Consider the following 17276-nt stretch of genomic DNA (forward strand, 5'->3'; position numbering starts at 1 on the left):
CTATGAAATCACCCAGATACAAAGCCCTAGAAGAACTCTGGTGGCAATAATACATAAGAAATAACTTTGATTTTTTTAACCAAATTAAATGTTGCTAATCATGTTTTTATTTACTTATTTATTTATTTATTTATTTATTTGGTCTTCCAGGGCTTTTTGCACTTGTATGATTCCACAACTCCCTGTTTATTGATGCTTTTGAGTCTCACAGAGAGTTGAGGGAGAGAAGCAGAGAGGGGAAACACTACAGCACTGCCATACCACTTGTATTTATTTATTTATTTATTTATTTATTTATTTATTTATTTATTTATTTTTATATTATAGAATTGCATGTAGACAATGGTTTGAATCCCTACCATTCCCACCACCAGAGCTCTTAATCTTCAGTCTCCCCACTGCAATCTACCACAGTTCCCCTAAGGTTGTAGACATGGGCCAGCCTTCATCTCTACAACTATCTGTCCACATTTATACATAGTTTCCTGCTGGGGCTCACATGGAGTGGCTCCAACCAGGGGGCAAGCCTCTGACCCTCCCTCACCGGCTCTAGAGGCTGTGCAAATTCAGAAAGAGGCGTCGGGGAACATTCTCGTATGAACATTCATTTATTGGGAGAAGAGTACAGGTCTTTATACTGAGTTAAACAAAGGACATTTTTCACATATGTCAGAGATTACAGGTTTCTTAAAGGTCAGCTTGCCCCTATGGTAGGGGGCTGGTATAACAAGAATTGATGAGATACATAAAGGTCAAAACGATTAGTCTCCCTGACACAGGCAAGTTAATTATCCAAAGGTATTTAAGAGAAGCATAGGGGTTAAACCAGTAAGGTGAGGTAGAGAAGAAGAAAAACAAAGATTTATGTAAATCACAGGTAGCAAAGGACACAAGGAAATAGAATTTGGGGTCTTATTGCCTGCGGTTGGTGAGGTGTATGATAGAGTATGTTCTCCTTTATGATCAAAAGGTGAAGTGCGTGTGTGAACTTTGAGTGAACCCTCAAGCAGGCAACCATTTGGCCTGCTAGCAGGGGGAACTAAGTGTGAGAGGGTTGTAGGCTTTCTGTGAGCTTGAAAGACTAGCAAGGAGAAACTGCATTTGGGAGACTTTTCCCTTTTAGCTTATCTCTATAAGGAGAGAGGCTAACAAGTGTAGTGTCTTTCCAGACCTCTAAGGATGGGAGAGCTCCCCTAAGCTCTACCAAGCTTTCACATAGTCCCACAGTCCCCCCCCCCCCTTTTTATGATTCAGTCTTCTCTTCCCCTCCAAGCCACCCATGACATCAGAACTACCTCCATATGTCCCTCTCCTTTTCTTTCTCTCTCTCTGGGTGCTGATTGAGCTGGAGTTCAGAGCCCTTTTCTTTATCTTGTCACTTCTCCTCTGCTGGGGATATGGATCAAGGTTGTTTTTGGGGAGCAGAAGATAGGTGTTCTGACTTCTGAAATTGCTTCTCTGATGAACATGGGCATTGACATGTCAATCCATATCCCCAGCCTTTTTCTATCTCTCACTAGTGGGCCAAAGCTCTGGAGTTGCCAGGGTCCAGGACATATTGGTGAGGTCATCTGCCCAGAGAAGTCAAGATGGAGTCATGGAAGCATCTGTAACTTGGTGTCTGGAAGGTGATATGACCTAAGTTGAGACAAAATGGTTAATGAACAGGAACCAAAAGTAGAATTAGGCCAGATGAGATTAGGGATTTTAGGGTAGAAGAAAGCTAGGGAAACCATTTTAAGCATGTTCCTGGGGGCACACAACTTCAACTTGGTAGCTAGCCTGAGGTTGGATAAGAATATTGTCTGAGAGAATGGTGTCAGAGTGGAGAAAAGGGCTAGAAAGTTGGATTAGGACAGGAAGTAGCTCCTGTTATTGAAAAAAAATTCTATGGCTAAAATTAACTATTTACCTCCATCCACCTGCTCCAGGGCCCATATATATATTTAGCACCAGAGCCTGTGTAACTTTTAAGTCCCTGTTGGTCTGAGTTTATAGCTCATGGTCACACCTGAGGAACATTGCAAGCTTCCCTCATTTCAAGACCAGTCTTTTTTGAGTGGCAGAGCAGGATACCCCCAGCCTCCCTTCGGAGACTGGGGCTATCCATACCATCATTGCTTTATGGTGAGGACAAGATCCTGGGAATGTCCACAAGATGCTGTTCCTTATGGAAGTAACCAGTGGTAATGGAGAGAGGTACCCTTTAGAGGTCTAGGCCGATCATATGTATATGGGAATCCAAGGATCCAAGGATTCCCTCAGAAGGGCCCCAGATGATGAGGTGGTGTGATATTGACCAAACAGGTTAAGTTGCCCCACCACTTGTGAAACTTCTTTGCATGGTGGTCCTGTGTGGTGGCCAGGGGACTCACATTCAACTCTGAATGCATGATAGAGTATGTGTGTTACTGAGTGAGCTGTCTCCTGACTTTCATTGATCTACCTTAAGGTTTTGCTTAATGTCTTTGTTTAAATAAAGAGAAGATATTACAATTTGGTTGCAGGGACCAACAGAGAGAAACCATCCCTTCACTAAGTTTCTGCCTTCCTGTGTTAACTATAAAATATTTGCAGACTTGATCTGGGTGGCAGATGAAACTGGGTGTTGCTCTCTCTTAGACTTGATTAAAGATGGCTTTTTGGGTAAAAAAATAAAAAATATTGTGGACCAAAACTTGGTCAGTTTTCTCATAAATTGTGAAGTAGATCTTTCTGTGTAATCCTGCTGTTGTTTGGGCTGTCAAATAATCTACTTTTCTTCCAACTGTCTAGTCTGTGGTTTCTTTGAAGAATTGGGAGAAATATCCAAAGAAGATCCCAGGTTCCTTTGGCATGGGGTTTCCGGGTCATGTCCCCAACTGGCCTGAAGGAAGTCAGAAAGGTTCATGGCCAGCACCCTGTATAACCACCACATAACCTGCTCAGAGCATTCGAGGTCTTGGCTGTTGATGAGTCAGGCTTCAGACTCAGTGAACAAATTAAGAATTTAGCCAACACTTAAATGAACTTGGTGTACTTTCTCCACATTCTTCTCTGTTATCTTCAACACTAGTGGAGTGTTTTCATCACTCTTTGGAAAACAGCAAGTGAGAAGACTGCTTGGTGAGAAAGAGCTATAGAGACATCAAAAATAACAACTAAAGATTAAAAGTCTTTGTATTTGTAGGGTTCTTCTCAATCTGTCAAAGAGACCTGTTAGTTGACCATTCCCAAGTATGGCCTGACAAGTTGAATTATGATGGGAAAAATCGAAGAGATTCTGAGTTATCTGTGTTAATGACCTGGCTGCCTGCCTGATAAACATTCTGTGTGTGGTATGACACATCAGAACCACTGTAATGCACCAGGTTATCCATCAAAAGCTTTGTTGCTGCCTGTGACATCACTGGTGTTTTGGACATATGGACACATGTTTACATTTGTAAAATAATTCTTCCTTTTTTTTTTTCAAATATATAATCAGCTGTCAAAGCTTGAAAAACAGCAGCAGAGGAAAGAGAAGACCAGAGCCAAAGGACCTTCTGAATCCAGCAAGGAAAGAAATGCTCCTCGAAAAGAAGACCGCAGTGCCAGCAGTGGGGCTGAGGGTGATGTGTCTTCCGAACGAGAACCATAGACTGAGGGGCTAGAATGAAGGTAGGAGCTTTCCCTCCCTGTGTAGCTCCATCTTCTCACATATTGGAAAGACAATAGTGACTAGAGGACAGAATGGTTTTTGAGGCAGAATCGACATCATGGGCATTCATGGCTTCCTCTAACCCCTGACATCACTTCTGTGATGGGAGAGGAAAGTTGAAGAGTAGGGGATCATGTACCCACAGGCCTGAGGGCACTCACCTATGAGGAAGCTCTGTATGCACCATCTTTCTAGATGCCTCTATCATCACACACATGCTGCCACAGTGAACCTTTCTAGAGAGTTTGAAGGGGTATGTTTCAGACTAGATGCTTCACTTACATTCTCACCAGTGCTCTCTCTTCTCTTTTTCTACCCTCAGCAGCTCTGATGGGAACCATGATCATCTAAGCAACCTCCTCTCATAATTCCCCATATTTTTCCCACATGGAATTGATAACTTCCTATTCCTAAAATGGGAAATTTATTTATTTGTTTTCAGCATTCTCATGCTCAGGAATGCATTGTAGTTCATTGTAGCACTGACTGTACCACCCAGGCTGAAGATGAGATATTTCTAAAACTTGACTTAGCCATCTATGCCCTCTGCTCAAGTTTATTTATTCCCTCAGCACATTGTCAAGAATCCTGTACTTGTTAAGAGCTCACTAGTTCAAGGAGAACCACAGAGATAATTTTTCAGTGGCATCATGCATTGTGGTGGTGCTGGGTATGTGGGAAAGGTGGGGAGGACTGGGGAGGGGTGTCAGAGTCTCCACGGAGGGGAAGACTCTAGAACTGGATCTTGAAGGACATGTTAAATGGGGAAATGAGAACTATGGCAGGGTGCTGTCTGAGTCATGAGAAAGGTGCGATACTGTTGGGTGGACAGTGACAAATGAGTTTAGCAACAGAAGTAGTGAATAAAGCTTTAGGTATAAGTTGGGGAATGGCTAGGGAGCTTTTGTGAAGTTAGAGATAAGTATGTTATGGCTCATAAAAGGGTATGGTGTGTAACTCCATGGAACCTCTGAAAGGTCTCAAATGCAGAATTGACAAAATCAGTGCAAGTTCTAAAAGCTTGTCTGGGATCCTTGGAGAGTGAGAGTGGAAGCTAATTAGGAGGCACTTACACTGTCAAGAGAAGACGGTATGATGGGAATAGCAGGAATTTTCAATACATGAGATTGAAAGCTGTGAAGAAAATAGTGTCATTTCAACTTGATGACTAATTAGATGTGAATACACAGAAGGTGTGGGTTGATGACGATAGCTAGGGTTTTTTTTTTTTTTTTTCAATTGGGGAAATGTGTTTTTTATACTTTTACTGATGATTTAATAATTATTTAAAATATTACAAGATTGTAGGGTGATAGTTCCATACAACATCCACCACAAGTTCTGTGACACTTCTCTTTCTCAAATGATAGCCACCGTAGTTGTCACAGAGTCTTACAGAAAGCTTGGTCTCTTTTTCTAGGTTCAGGTATTTTAGTTCTCTATATTCCACATGAGTGAAACTATCCAGTAGTTATTATTCACTTCACTAGGCATAATCACCTCTAGTTACGTCCATTTTTACCTAAAGCACACAATATCATCTTCTTAAATTGAAAAGTAGTTTTTTAAATTTTTAATTTTTTATTAGTGATTAAATAATGATTTATAAGATTGAGGAATAAGAAGGGTACAATTCCACACAATTCCCACCACTAGAGTTTCACACTCCATTTCTTCCATTGGAATCTTCCCTATTCTTTATCCCTCTGGGAGTATGGACAAAGATCTTTACAGGGTGAAGAAGGTGTGAGGTCTGGCTTCTGTATTTGCTTCTCTGCTGGACATGGGCACTGACAGGCTGATCCATACCCCCATCCTGTTTCTATCCTTCCCTAGTGGGAAAAGGCTCTGGGGAGGTGGGATTCCAGAACTCACTGGTGAGGTTGTCTTCCCAGAGAAATCAGATTGGAGTCATGGTAGCATCTGCAAGTTGGTGGCTGAAAAGCATTATGATATAAAAGCAGAAAAAATTCTTTAATAATTAAGAACCTAAAGGTAAGACAGTAGCAGATGAGATTTGGGGTCTTCATGTTGGAAGAAGCTAGGAAGTCTATTTTAGGTATATTCGAAAGGACCCATGACTTTACTATTATTTGTGTAAGCCCAATAGCTAACTTGCAGATGGGCTAAAAGTATTATCTGAGAAGATGGTGACAGAGTTGGAAATAGGACTAGAAAGCTGGATCAGGGCAGAGAGTAGCTCCTAAATATGGGGAAAAGTATACCATTAACTGCAGACCCCATCAGTCTGACTTAGGGCCCATGTCTGTCTACATGTCTGTCCACAGGAGCCTGTGATCCCTCTGCATCCCTGCCAGTCTGAACTTGCATTCCACAGTCACAGCTAGGAACATTCTAGGCTGCACTCATTGCAGGACCAGTCTTCCTTGAGTGGCAGAGTTGTTGACCCAGCCTCCCTTGAAAGATTGGGGCAGTTTCTACCATTGTTGTTCTACATTGTGGGCAAAGTCCTGTAGAGGCCCACAAGAGGGTTTATGATGTTCCTTGTGGAGATTACTGACCAGTGGTGGTGGAGAGAGGGATCTGTTCGAGGTCTAGGCCCATCATATCTGTGTGGGATTCCCAGGATTCCCTGACTAGGGCCCCAGGTGATGGGGTGGCTTAGTAGTGGCCAAAAGGCCATCATTAAAAAGTGTCAGACTCTTGCCTATATCCAGCTTTTGTAGTCCTTACTTTATCTGATGTGGTTGGACTTAGAGTGATTGAGGGAAGTGAAATAGGAAGTAGGTGAGGAGCCTATCTAGGTCTAAGCAAAAAGTATTTGATTAAGTACTTTATGGTGTCTTTCTACTTGCTTGTTGCATTTAAGTCACTGTAGACTGTTGTTCACTTTTACTTCAAGATATATATATATATATATATATATATATATATATATATATATTTTTTTTTTTCCCCTAATTTATGCAAACATGTGCATGTGTTCCCCTATCTCATGTGCCTTGGTCTATATCTTTGTTATGTAACTTTGTTAGGAAGTGTGCCACCCCAAATGGAACTTAGGAGTCCTGTGAGCTAGGAAAGGTCCCAACTGAGTATTGGAGCTGTAGGAGCTGTAGGGCTGACATCCTAGGCCTGATGTCTCTGGACACAGTTCAAAGTGAAATGTGTCAAAGGGGTCCTTGTTGCCTTGATTTGTTTGAGATCAACAAATGTAGTATCAAATGGTATGGATCAAAAAACGTGTGAAGGAAAATGAGCAAAGCTCCAAAGGTTCCATACAAACCATGATTTAACACTATTTACAAAAGACTATATCTTATATACTGACAAGACTGGTTGCTTCTGGTCTATTAAATGTGGGAGAGGTGTTTTATAAGACAACAATTTAACTTCTCTCCAAAATATAAGCCAGCATACATCATCTACCACCAAAGCTCCATCTCCCGCCACCATATAGTATAGTACCCAAGACCGTAAGCCACTTATGTCCCTGTTAGTGTTATTTTTTCCTTTCCTTTTCATCTCTTTGTTTTATAAACCTCACATATGAGTGAGATGATCTGGCATTTGTCACCTTTAGGCTTGTTTCACTTATTCTCCTCAGCTCAACCAATTTTGTAACAAAAGACAAAAAAAACCCTCATCTTTCCTTACAGCTTTGTGAGGACACCTAGTTAGGATGTGCTATGTTGAAGGGCTTATTGGCAGCCAGAGGCATGTCTGTGGTCTCTTGAGTCTGTGGTTCCAGAGCTGAGGAGTGAGGTCCAGATGTGCAATCAGAGACTTTAGTGGTCCAAACCCTACTCACACATGGACTCTGGAGATGCCCAACCATCTGAGGTCAGAATATTCCTAAGGTGGTTGTCTGTCTTTTCCTTCCATTCTGAATGGGAATGGGGCTAGTTAGAAGTGTGTGTATGAAATTTGCTCCTTGGGCTGAAGGCAGATAGCTGCTCTGCCTTCATGCCTTTTCATTCTCATGACCCCACTCAGTACAAGACCTTGTCTTTTCCTTTTTTCTTTAGTTTTAAAATTATGAATTATGGCTGTTTCCCCCAGTAAGTTTAACAATTTTTAAAATATCAAATTATCAAACTCTCAAAGGAATAAAAATATAATCACTTATTTGCCAGTAACCAAACCTAGCCTATCTGCCTAAACACACAGACTTTCTCTCTCTCACTCAAATATGCCTTGAAACTTTATATTTAAAAATTACTTTTAAAATCTTAATCTTAATGCCACATAGTTGATTCCTCTCTGGATATGTTATTAACTTGCTAATATATTTTTATAAATGTAATGGCTTGATTTTTGCTTTAACTCTGCCTGACCAGTACTTTGAAAGTCTTATTTAAAGGGGTATTGAATTTTTTTTTTTTTTTTTAACCAGAGCACTGCTGAGCTCTGCCTTATGATGGGGGATTGAACCTGAGATTTTGGAGCCTCAGGCAGGAGAGTCTCTTTGCATAACCATTATGCTATCTACCCTCCACCCTGGGGGTATTGAATTTTAATGCTTTTTGAATCTGTGAAAAAACATAACAGCTTTCTATTGTTTTTAGATTTTTGTCTTAGAATAATCCCTATAAAGAAGGCACTTTGTGGCTCTGCATCCTGTATCACTCAGCATCTTAGGATTGATTTTGTCATTTGTATGTACAAGAGAAACACTTGAGGGACCCATATTGAGCAAGAGATAAGTAACTGTCACAAGTATCCAGTAGAACTCCATCACCTGAGAAGAGCTAACCAGAGTGGACACAGATGTGGGGGAAGCAAATCTATGGTGCACAGAATTTAAAAGAGTAGACAAATGTTTTCTTGTAAAATAAATCCACTTCTTCTTCTAGCGTTTGCCCTTCTTCCGTAGCCAGTCAACAGCATCAGGTTGAGCCTGATGTAAAGTTTCGAGACCTCCTTTGAATCTGGAGAGGTGGCAGTCGTTGACTATGTGGGTCATAGTCTGTCTGGAGCCACAGGGGCAGTTCGGGTCGTCTCTGGCTCCCCAGCGATGGAACATAGCGGCGCACCGGCCATGGCCTGTTCGATAGCGATTGAGGAGGGCCCAATCATAACGTGCTAGGTCAGAGCCGGGTTGACGCTTGCAGGGGTCTGTGATGAGGTGTTTGTTCTTGACCTCAGCTGACTGCCAACTCTGTTTCCAAGAGTCTGGAACAGAGAAGTTCAGTGTAGGCATAGGGGACCAGATTGGGTGACGAGACGTCAAGCGTTGGACAGGGTGGGCGAAGATATCCGCGTATATTGGCAGGTCCGGTCGAGCGTAGACATGGGAAATGAACTTAGATGATGCCGCATCCCGACGAATATCTGGCGGGGCGATGTTGCTAAGAACTGGCAGCCATGGAACCAGGGTGGAACGGATGGTTCCAGAAATTATTCTCATGGAGGAATATAATTTGGAATCCACTGAAATCATGTGTCATTATCTTAGGAAATAGGCTGGAAGAAGGTGAAGAAGAAAGGAGATAATTGAATGCCCTGCCTATCAGGAGGAAGGTACATGACAACCATCAGGTTAGGAGAGTCAGCTGGGGAGAGAAAAGGACTGCAAGGAAAGCCAGAGCTCACACCTGGTCTTCTGACCCATTTCTCTAGCCAGGAGCCTCCGGGTAGGGAGCTAAGTGACTGGAAAAGCTGGAAGCCATGAGGGCCTTTGCTCTGGTCCCTGGCGGGAGATCATGACTTTGCAGGGTAGCTTCTGAGCTCTAGGAGGCTGTAGCATCTGAGTAGAATGGGTGAGGTAAATTTGTCCCAGAAACTGTAAGGGAGCAAAGTCATCCAGGAGATGGGGTGGGGAGGAGTATGGAGGTCATGACCTCATCCTTATTAGCAAATTAGATCAAGGTCTTGGCTATAATATGATCTCCTTATGGCATGAGTGAATCTTGAGGGGGACTGTGGTGCTGATGAGAGCTGAGGTAAGGTCAAGTCAGCCAGGAGAGGGGGAGGGAGAAGAAAGAGAGAGTGACCTCCATGCCTAGGCAATAGTGACCCTTAGAAGTATGCACCACTACTCATGTGCTGAGTCGTACATGCCACCTAGCCTTAGGGTCTGTAGAGGACTCAGAGAGCTGTTTGGACACCATGATGGGACAGTTACTATACATGTAGGATTATTACTACTCATGGGATGGACACTTTTGAGGAACTTTGAATGGGTCCATAAGAATGCAGAAGCCACAGCTTGTACATGTATGTAGTACCACCTGGGTTTTGTACTAAGTGCATGTGGAAAGCCATTTGTTTGTTGAGACTTTTTAATTGGAATTATTCATGCCAGAGATGGCAGCAGGCCTCATGTCAAGTGCCTGAGTCTAGGTGTGGTCAAATAAAAGTGAAGCGTCTTTTGAGCCTTCATGCTGACTGTCCCTGAGATACACGCAACCCTCCAGTGACCAGGGGATGCCTGGGACACCCACATTTCTGGAGATATAAGTCATATTCTCAGATTCACAGACCCTAAATGAGGTCAGATTAAATGACAGATGGTATTTCAGATATGTATTTGGTTTATTTATTGTCTGTAGGCTTTTGTTGCCCCTTCTGCTAGAATCCCAGCAGACCCAAAAATTTGCCATGCAGTGTTCAGGTATCTGTGAGAACTGAATTAAGTAGTGACAGACAGAAGTGACCTTGAGGTTTGCTTTGCTCCATAGATAAACAGCAAACCCCCACCCCCTTCTCAGTGAGGAGAGCTACAGTTTCTATTGGTTATTCTTTAAAAGCAGAAAGTGCCCTGGGGAACCTCACAGGCCCTAAGGGGAACAACTTTGAGGTTCTAAATCCTGAGAGAGAAAGAAAAGGCAAAAGAAAATGGAATGAGATACTGCATGATCTTGGGCATATTTTTCTTTGAAAATGAGTAACAGGCCTTGGTTCAAAGGAAATTCCCAGGATGTCGATATTTCTCTATCATACTGCATGCCTTGCTTCTTATCAAGTGCACATGGAACTGCCTAGATGAACTGTTTTTTCCCTCTGTCTCATTACTTCAGACTCTTTGACCTTGATGGAAGCTAGAGGGCGGTGGGGGGGGGGTGTCGATGCCAGGGGAGTCAAGGTTTCCTGTGAGTCCTTTTCCTTTCATGCCCCATAGCTTTCCTGCCCTGGCACAAGGGCAGCTGCTCACTAAGGAGCTTGATTTCTGCTTTGATTGCATGTTAAGTATTAGCAAGTATTTGAATATTTACTTAACTGGCATCATTAGCATGTGAGAAGAGCATGCTTCTGACTAGCACCCAACATTTCTATCCTCAAATGTCAATGTACGTCAACCCAAACAAGCAAAGTGTTTTGGAAGTTGCCGTCTCTTTGCTTTTTCAATGTATATGTTAGCATGCATAAAAAATAGTGTGTCTCCGTTCTTAAGTTTTTCTTTCTTTTTTTTTTTAATAGAACTAGTAAGGCAGAAAGAAAGTGTGTATAAGTGAAAGAGATCTCTGTCCCAAAGTATCCTTCAGTGAGTAGTATCTGGCCTTGAACCTGGTTTGCATACATGGCAAAGAAGTGCACTTTCCAAGGAACTATTTCGCCAGTCTGCTATCTCCTTTCTTAAATGTGGGCCAACCCACCATTTTCCTGGAAGTTAAGTTTGCACCTTTGCTAAGGTGTTCCTTCCCCTCCCCACCCCTCCTCTTCCCTCCCTTCCTTTCCACTCCCCTCCCTTCAGTTTCCTTCCCTTCTCTTCCCTTCCCTTCCCCCCCTTCCCTCCCCTCCCCTCTCTTTTCCTTTTCTTCTAGTCAGAGCACTGCTCTGGCTTATAGTGGTGCTGGGGATTGAATCTGGGACCTGGGAGTCTCAGATGTGAAAGCTCTTTTGCACAACCACTCTTCTATCTCTCTTGTCCTGATATTCATTTCTTGAAGCACATATGTCAACAGAGCTGTGAACTCTCCTGGCTTTTCTCTCTCTGTAGGCATCAGGTAGCTGCGCAGAGAGGCTCCTTGGTTTCTGGTTACTTTGGCCATTATGTTTGGATTCCATCTCTAACAGGAGGTGAACTTGGATAACCTTCTACCTTTAGGAGTTTCTGAGTTCAGGCATAGCATTTCTCTAGGTTCCATTTTCTCATCTAAATAGTCTTTCCCTACTTTTTCAGTATTTTGCACACACCATGAAAAGTATGCCCTTGTCACCAATAGCAAGTTCTGGTCAGTGGCACTGAGTTTGTTCACATTGCTGTATAGCCATCATCACCCTCTGCCCACAGAACCATTTTCACCTTGCCAAATTGAAACTACACCTGGTTAAACTGTGGCTTCCCATACTCTCCTCTCCCAGCTCTCTGCCAACAGTCATTATACTTTGTGTCTCTATGATTTTAACCAATATAAGCACTTCATGTAAATGGAATCTGACAGAATCGGTCATTTTGTGTCTGAGTTATTTCACTTGGCCTAATATCCTTGTTTGTCCTATGCTGTAGCATATGACAGGATCTCCTTCCTTTTTAGAGTCTAATAAGTAGAAAAGATTTTTAAGTGCCAGAATATTCAAGATAAAAGAATAAATCATTTGCTGTCTGACCAAAAAAAATATTATTAAAACATATAACTATCATTTTATCGGGTGTTTAATGATGTACAATACAGTTATTTATACAGGGGTAGAATTTTTCATCTCCCATCATAGTGTCCACAAAACATTCTCATCCCCAATTGAGTTCCATTTACACCACCCTGCACCCAGACCCAACACACTCTCCAAGCCCTCGTAAAGGCAAAGGCACACAACTCTTATAAAATGATATAAATTATACATTATCTTTAAACAGATTACTCTTTTAATATTTTGTGTTTGAAGTAACCTTCATTTACAAGATTGTAAATGTATTAGAATTACAGTTTCAAACCTCAAAATGTCACAACTCCATACTCACTACCAAAGTACCAGTACTGCGCCCCGCCCCCACTCCCCAGCAAAGTCCATGAGATCTGCTTCACTCTTGCACCTCCTCCCCTCCCCCATGGCCTTATGGTAACCTCAGATCATGTCAGTTATTTTGCATCTTTTCTCTAATTTGCAAAGTTAGAAACAAGACACACACACACACACACACACACACACACACACTGCTTTGATCATATCTAACAGGATATCATGAACACTTGTAGGCCTTTTACCTTTTTTGTAATAAACTTTATTATTTCCATCTGCACATCAAACATTTAAAGCATACATTTGTTTTCCCAAAGCATTGAAAACATGTAGAATATTTATATGGAGCAATGTATAAGAGAATGTATTCAAGCAGGATCCCAAAGCTCTTTTTAAGTCCTGTATCTTAATTTATGCCAAGAAGATGGAATACCTGAAGGATCAATGTGGTAAGCACTTTCAGGATTTAGTTACTCAGTATAGCAATCGAGGATAGAGGTGTTAATAGGCGTCAGGTGCTTAGGTTTGTATTCATATCTTGATTAAATTAAGGAGCCAGCACCTTTCTTTGCTTGACTTAAATTGGAAATAACATAGCCCCCAGATATTACATTGTATATTCACTATCCCCTGTTTTAACTATTTCTTAGCAAGCTGTGGAAGTTGTTACTGGTCATTTCTATCAGGAACAACATGATAGACCCCTTAGTGGGCCCCCATAGGACCTTGCCCTCAACTTGGGTCAACAACAGTAGAGAATGTTCCATCCTCCAAAGGGAGGCTAGACAGTATACACTATCCACACCTGAGGAAGATGGGTCCTGATATTGGGGCAGCTTGGAACGTTCCTACATGTGACCACAGAATGTGAGCTCAGATTTACAGGGATGCAGAGGTCACATAGGCTCCTAAGCTGAATATGGCCCCAGATCACATCAAATTGATGGGGTTTACAGTCAACAATATTTATACACCTTTCCCATATTAGGGAGCTACTCTCTTCCCTGATCCAACTTTCTGGTCCTTTTTCCAGCCATGCCATCATCTCCCCCAGACAATAATGAGTATCTACCGGCATATCAGATTTCAGGCTCAGGCAAAAAACAACAGCAGCAGCAGCAACAACAACAACACTTGTGTAGCCACAGGCCCTTTGGAATATAACTGAAATATGCCTACTAGCTATCTACAACATGGAGGACCCTCCCAACTCTTCATCTGCACTATTCCAGCCTTTAGGTCCATGATTGGTCAACAATTTGTTTGGCTTTGCATGTTAACTCTCTTTTCAACCACCAGGTTCCAGATGCTAGCATGATGCCAACCAGACTTCCCTGGACAGACAACCCCACCAATGTGTCCCGGAGCTCTGCATCCCCAGAGCCCTTCCCCACTAGTGAAAGAGAGAGACAGGCTGGGAGTATGGATCGACCTGTCAAAGCCCATGTTCAGCAGGGAGGCAATTACAGAAGCCAGACCTTACACCTGCATCCCACAATGACCTTGGGCCCATACTGCCACAGGGTTAAAGAATAAAAAGGCTATCAGGGGAGGGGATGGGATACAGAGTTCTGGTTGTGGGATTTGTGTGGAGTTGTAACCCTCTTATCCTATGGTTTAGTCAATGTTTCCTTTTTATAAATAAAAAAATTAATAAAATAAAAAAAGAAAGCAGTGGAAGGCTGATGGACTTCAGAGCACAAGGGTAGCCTTGGGGGAAATTTCATTCCTGAGTGGATGCAGATAGAATGAACTGATAGAATGATAGAATGAATGGCGTTCCAATTAGCCTTTCTTATGTGAGCCCATGTGGTCTCTATATTCAGCTAAACTCAGGAATATAAGATGGTTAATTCCATCTGGCAATCTGCTTATAATACAACCCTTTTCTAAAAATGTGACATGCATTGGGTGCATCCAGAAGCAGGTGCACACACTGATGTCCAGGTACAACCAACCTAGTGTTACCAGAGTCTTTGGCTTTTACTGAAGCTCATTTGATTAGAATTTAGATAGGAAGGAACAGAAACAGCTCAACCATATTTTGGGATGTAAACTCTCAGAAGACATATGTTTGCTCCACATATCTTCACAAGATCATCTGGTTTTTGTTGTAGCCTAAGAATTACAAAAAGAAACTCAAGACACTTGAATATTTTACACAAAAGCACCGTTTAATCCTTTGATTAGTACTAGACAAATCCCAAGAACAAATGCCTAGTTTATTCTTTGTCTTTGTTTTCTTTTGGAATCTCACCTTTCTGCTTCCCTTACTGGTGAAATGATTTGGATGTAAGACTTTTGCACATTTTTAAGGAAATTGTCTATAACATATGTTGACTTAATTTGTGGATATAAAATTTATGATGTGTCATTTTAATGTCTTGATGATGATTCTATGATTCCTGATATGTATAGCTTGTGCCCTCTTTTTTCTCCTGCTGGCAAAGATGGCAATAGGTTGATATATTTTATTAATCTTTTCGTTCTGGTTTGAAATTATATTAGTTTCTCCTCTTATCCTTATATTTATTTCCTTCTGTTTGTTATGAATTTACTTTGTATTTATTCTTTTTAGGTTTTAAGATAGAAACTTAGATTATTTACCTCCCAGCTTTCTTCTTTCCTAGTATTAGCGTTTAATCTATGACTTGTCCTTTAATCCCTGCATTAGTTGAATATAACAATTTTAATGTTGTATTTTCATCTTCATTAACTTTAAAATGTTTTCTAATTTGCCTTGTGACTTATCTTTGCTACAAAAGCCAGTTATAAGTGTATAGTTCAATTCTCAGATGTATTTTTGAACTATAACTCAAAAGAGTGATGTTCTAATTGGAGGTTGGTCAGAAGACATTTGGTTTATAGATGACAGCATTATAAATTCTCCACAATAAAGTGAAATGCTGCCATTCTGTTCTCATTGAATAAATTTAAGAATATTTTCATATTTTGTTATGCTTGGTTATATTTTTATAGGACTTAAAGACAAATTTTGGAACTCTTCTGAGTAATGTGCCTTATCTTTATTCTTTTTAGTGTTTTATCATTGGGCAGAACTGGATCCTGAAAAAAAAAAAATCCATTAAAAAATGTTGAGCACCCACACACTGCTTTAAGAATTTGGAACTGAATCATGCAAAGGAAGGCTGAAATAACAAATTGGAAATCTGGATAACCTGCAACCACCAAAGGAAAGTTGTCATTTTCTATTGTGGCTGTGGCCTAATAGAGGAAGTGAAAACTGCCAAGTGTGGTGTGTCCTGTGTACCTGGCAGCAGGACATTCACCCATTCCTCCCCTACAGAAAGGCTCTGTGTTGTCTTAGTTTGCTTCTGAAATGGGCTAGCAAAGCATCATTTGTCTTTAAGTCCTCCTTCTAAGCTATGGCTGTGTGTCCATGATGGGTCTCTAATGCTTTTATGCTGTCCATGTTCTTCTCAGCATTATTTCTATGGCCTATGTTTAGGTATAAAGAAAAGAGTCATCAATGACAATGTATTGTATCAGGCCATTGTATCTTGTAATTTTTCTCTTTTTTTCTAAAATGAATAATAAAATTCTAAACCACAAGAAACCTCTTTACTAAACAAAATCTGCTATGTTTCTACTTGATGATTTTTGTCTAAAATATGATGTGTGTAACCCCCTCCCCTACGTACATACACACTTCTTTTCCCATAACTCTTTAGTAGGAATTCTTTGTTGAGTGGCCTCCACAGGCCTTTGATCCCTGTCTATAGTAAAGTATAGCTGGTGGCATTTTACTTGAATATCAGACAGCATAAAACACTGTGCACATGGGAAAGAAGTCCAGTTTCATAATGGCCAGATGACTGAGACCAAGTATGACTGCTTCATACAATTTTCCCACCTTTGGGGATTGGGAGAAAGGTCTTTGTCTGTTGGGCCATACATACCCCCCCCCCCCCCAGGACCTGCATTGTTGTCCATTTGTGCAAGCCAATATCCCCATAGTTATGTGAAGAAAGAAACCCAGATTGTTAATTTTAGTCATCTAGTGGCACAACCATAGTGGTCATTTTTAGACATACAATGTCAATTGTTATATATATATACATGTAAATTTTTCAGTTAATGTCATTGATAACTCCTTGGAAAGTAAAGCAACATAATGAAACCAGTGTAACCATAGACATACTGATATAAACAAAACTAAATTCCTATCATTTTTCTGATGACAGAATTTTACCCAACTTCTAAGACCCTGAATACTTCTAATATTAAACAATATAGTGGTATGCATGCATTTCCCAATGTTTTTATTCTAGTCTGGATTAAGTATGACTAGTGATTATTCCCAGCAGCATAAGGAACAGTGTGAGGACCAGCCCTTGTCAGCCCTATAGCAGGGCACATCTCACACATGAACACGCTTGCTGTGACGGGGATGACTGAAGCACACCAGTGAACATAATGTACACATCTTCGTGCAGAACCAAAGGCCCCAGAGAAATCCTGCACAGACAAGAGGAGAATGTGCAAACTCTACACAGACAAGAGTCCCAATTGGAAGTTAGTTTTTGTCTCCTCCCATCAGCATTATAATAAAATAATGTTGAACTAAGTGAAGTTATTTGAGGGCCCATTTTATTTTAATGCTTATGTAGAGTAACCCTTTCTTGAAATGGTTTTTACCTGACTATAGAAGAGATGCTATATTATTTGGCACTTTGGCACTTTTACAGTGCTCAAAGTCTATCTGAGACCT

General features: G+C 41.1%; 1 protein-coding gene across 3 annotated transcripts in view; it reads left to right on the top strand.

The window, feature by feature from the left end:
- The window catches only part of DTD1 (D-aminoacyl-tRNA deacylase 1), a 161308-nt gene extending 145167 nt beyond the window's left edge, over positions 1–16141 (top strand). For 2 of the 3 annotated variants that reach the window (XM_060185920.1, XM_007526720.3), the window contains 2 exons: positions 3467–3639; positions 15584–16141. In XM_060185920.1, the coding sequence (XP_060041903.1) occupies positions 3467–3632 (166 nt within the window). In that variant the 3' untranslated portion in view covers positions 3633–3639; positions 15584–16141. Of the gene's footprint in view, positions 1–3466; positions 3640–15583 lie in introns of those variants that run through there. The other variant, XM_060185934.1, reaches the window with a different exon arrangement.
- The last annotated feature ends 1135 nt before the right edge of the window (positions 16142–17276 follow it).

The sequence above is a fragment of the Erinaceus europaeus genome, chromosome 1 (assembly GCF_950295315.1).
Source record: "Erinaceus europaeus chromosome 1, mEriEur2.1, whole genome shotgun sequence".
NCBI lineage: Eukaryota > Metazoa > Chordata > Mammalia > Eulipotyphla > Erinaceidae > Erinaceus > Erinaceus europaeus.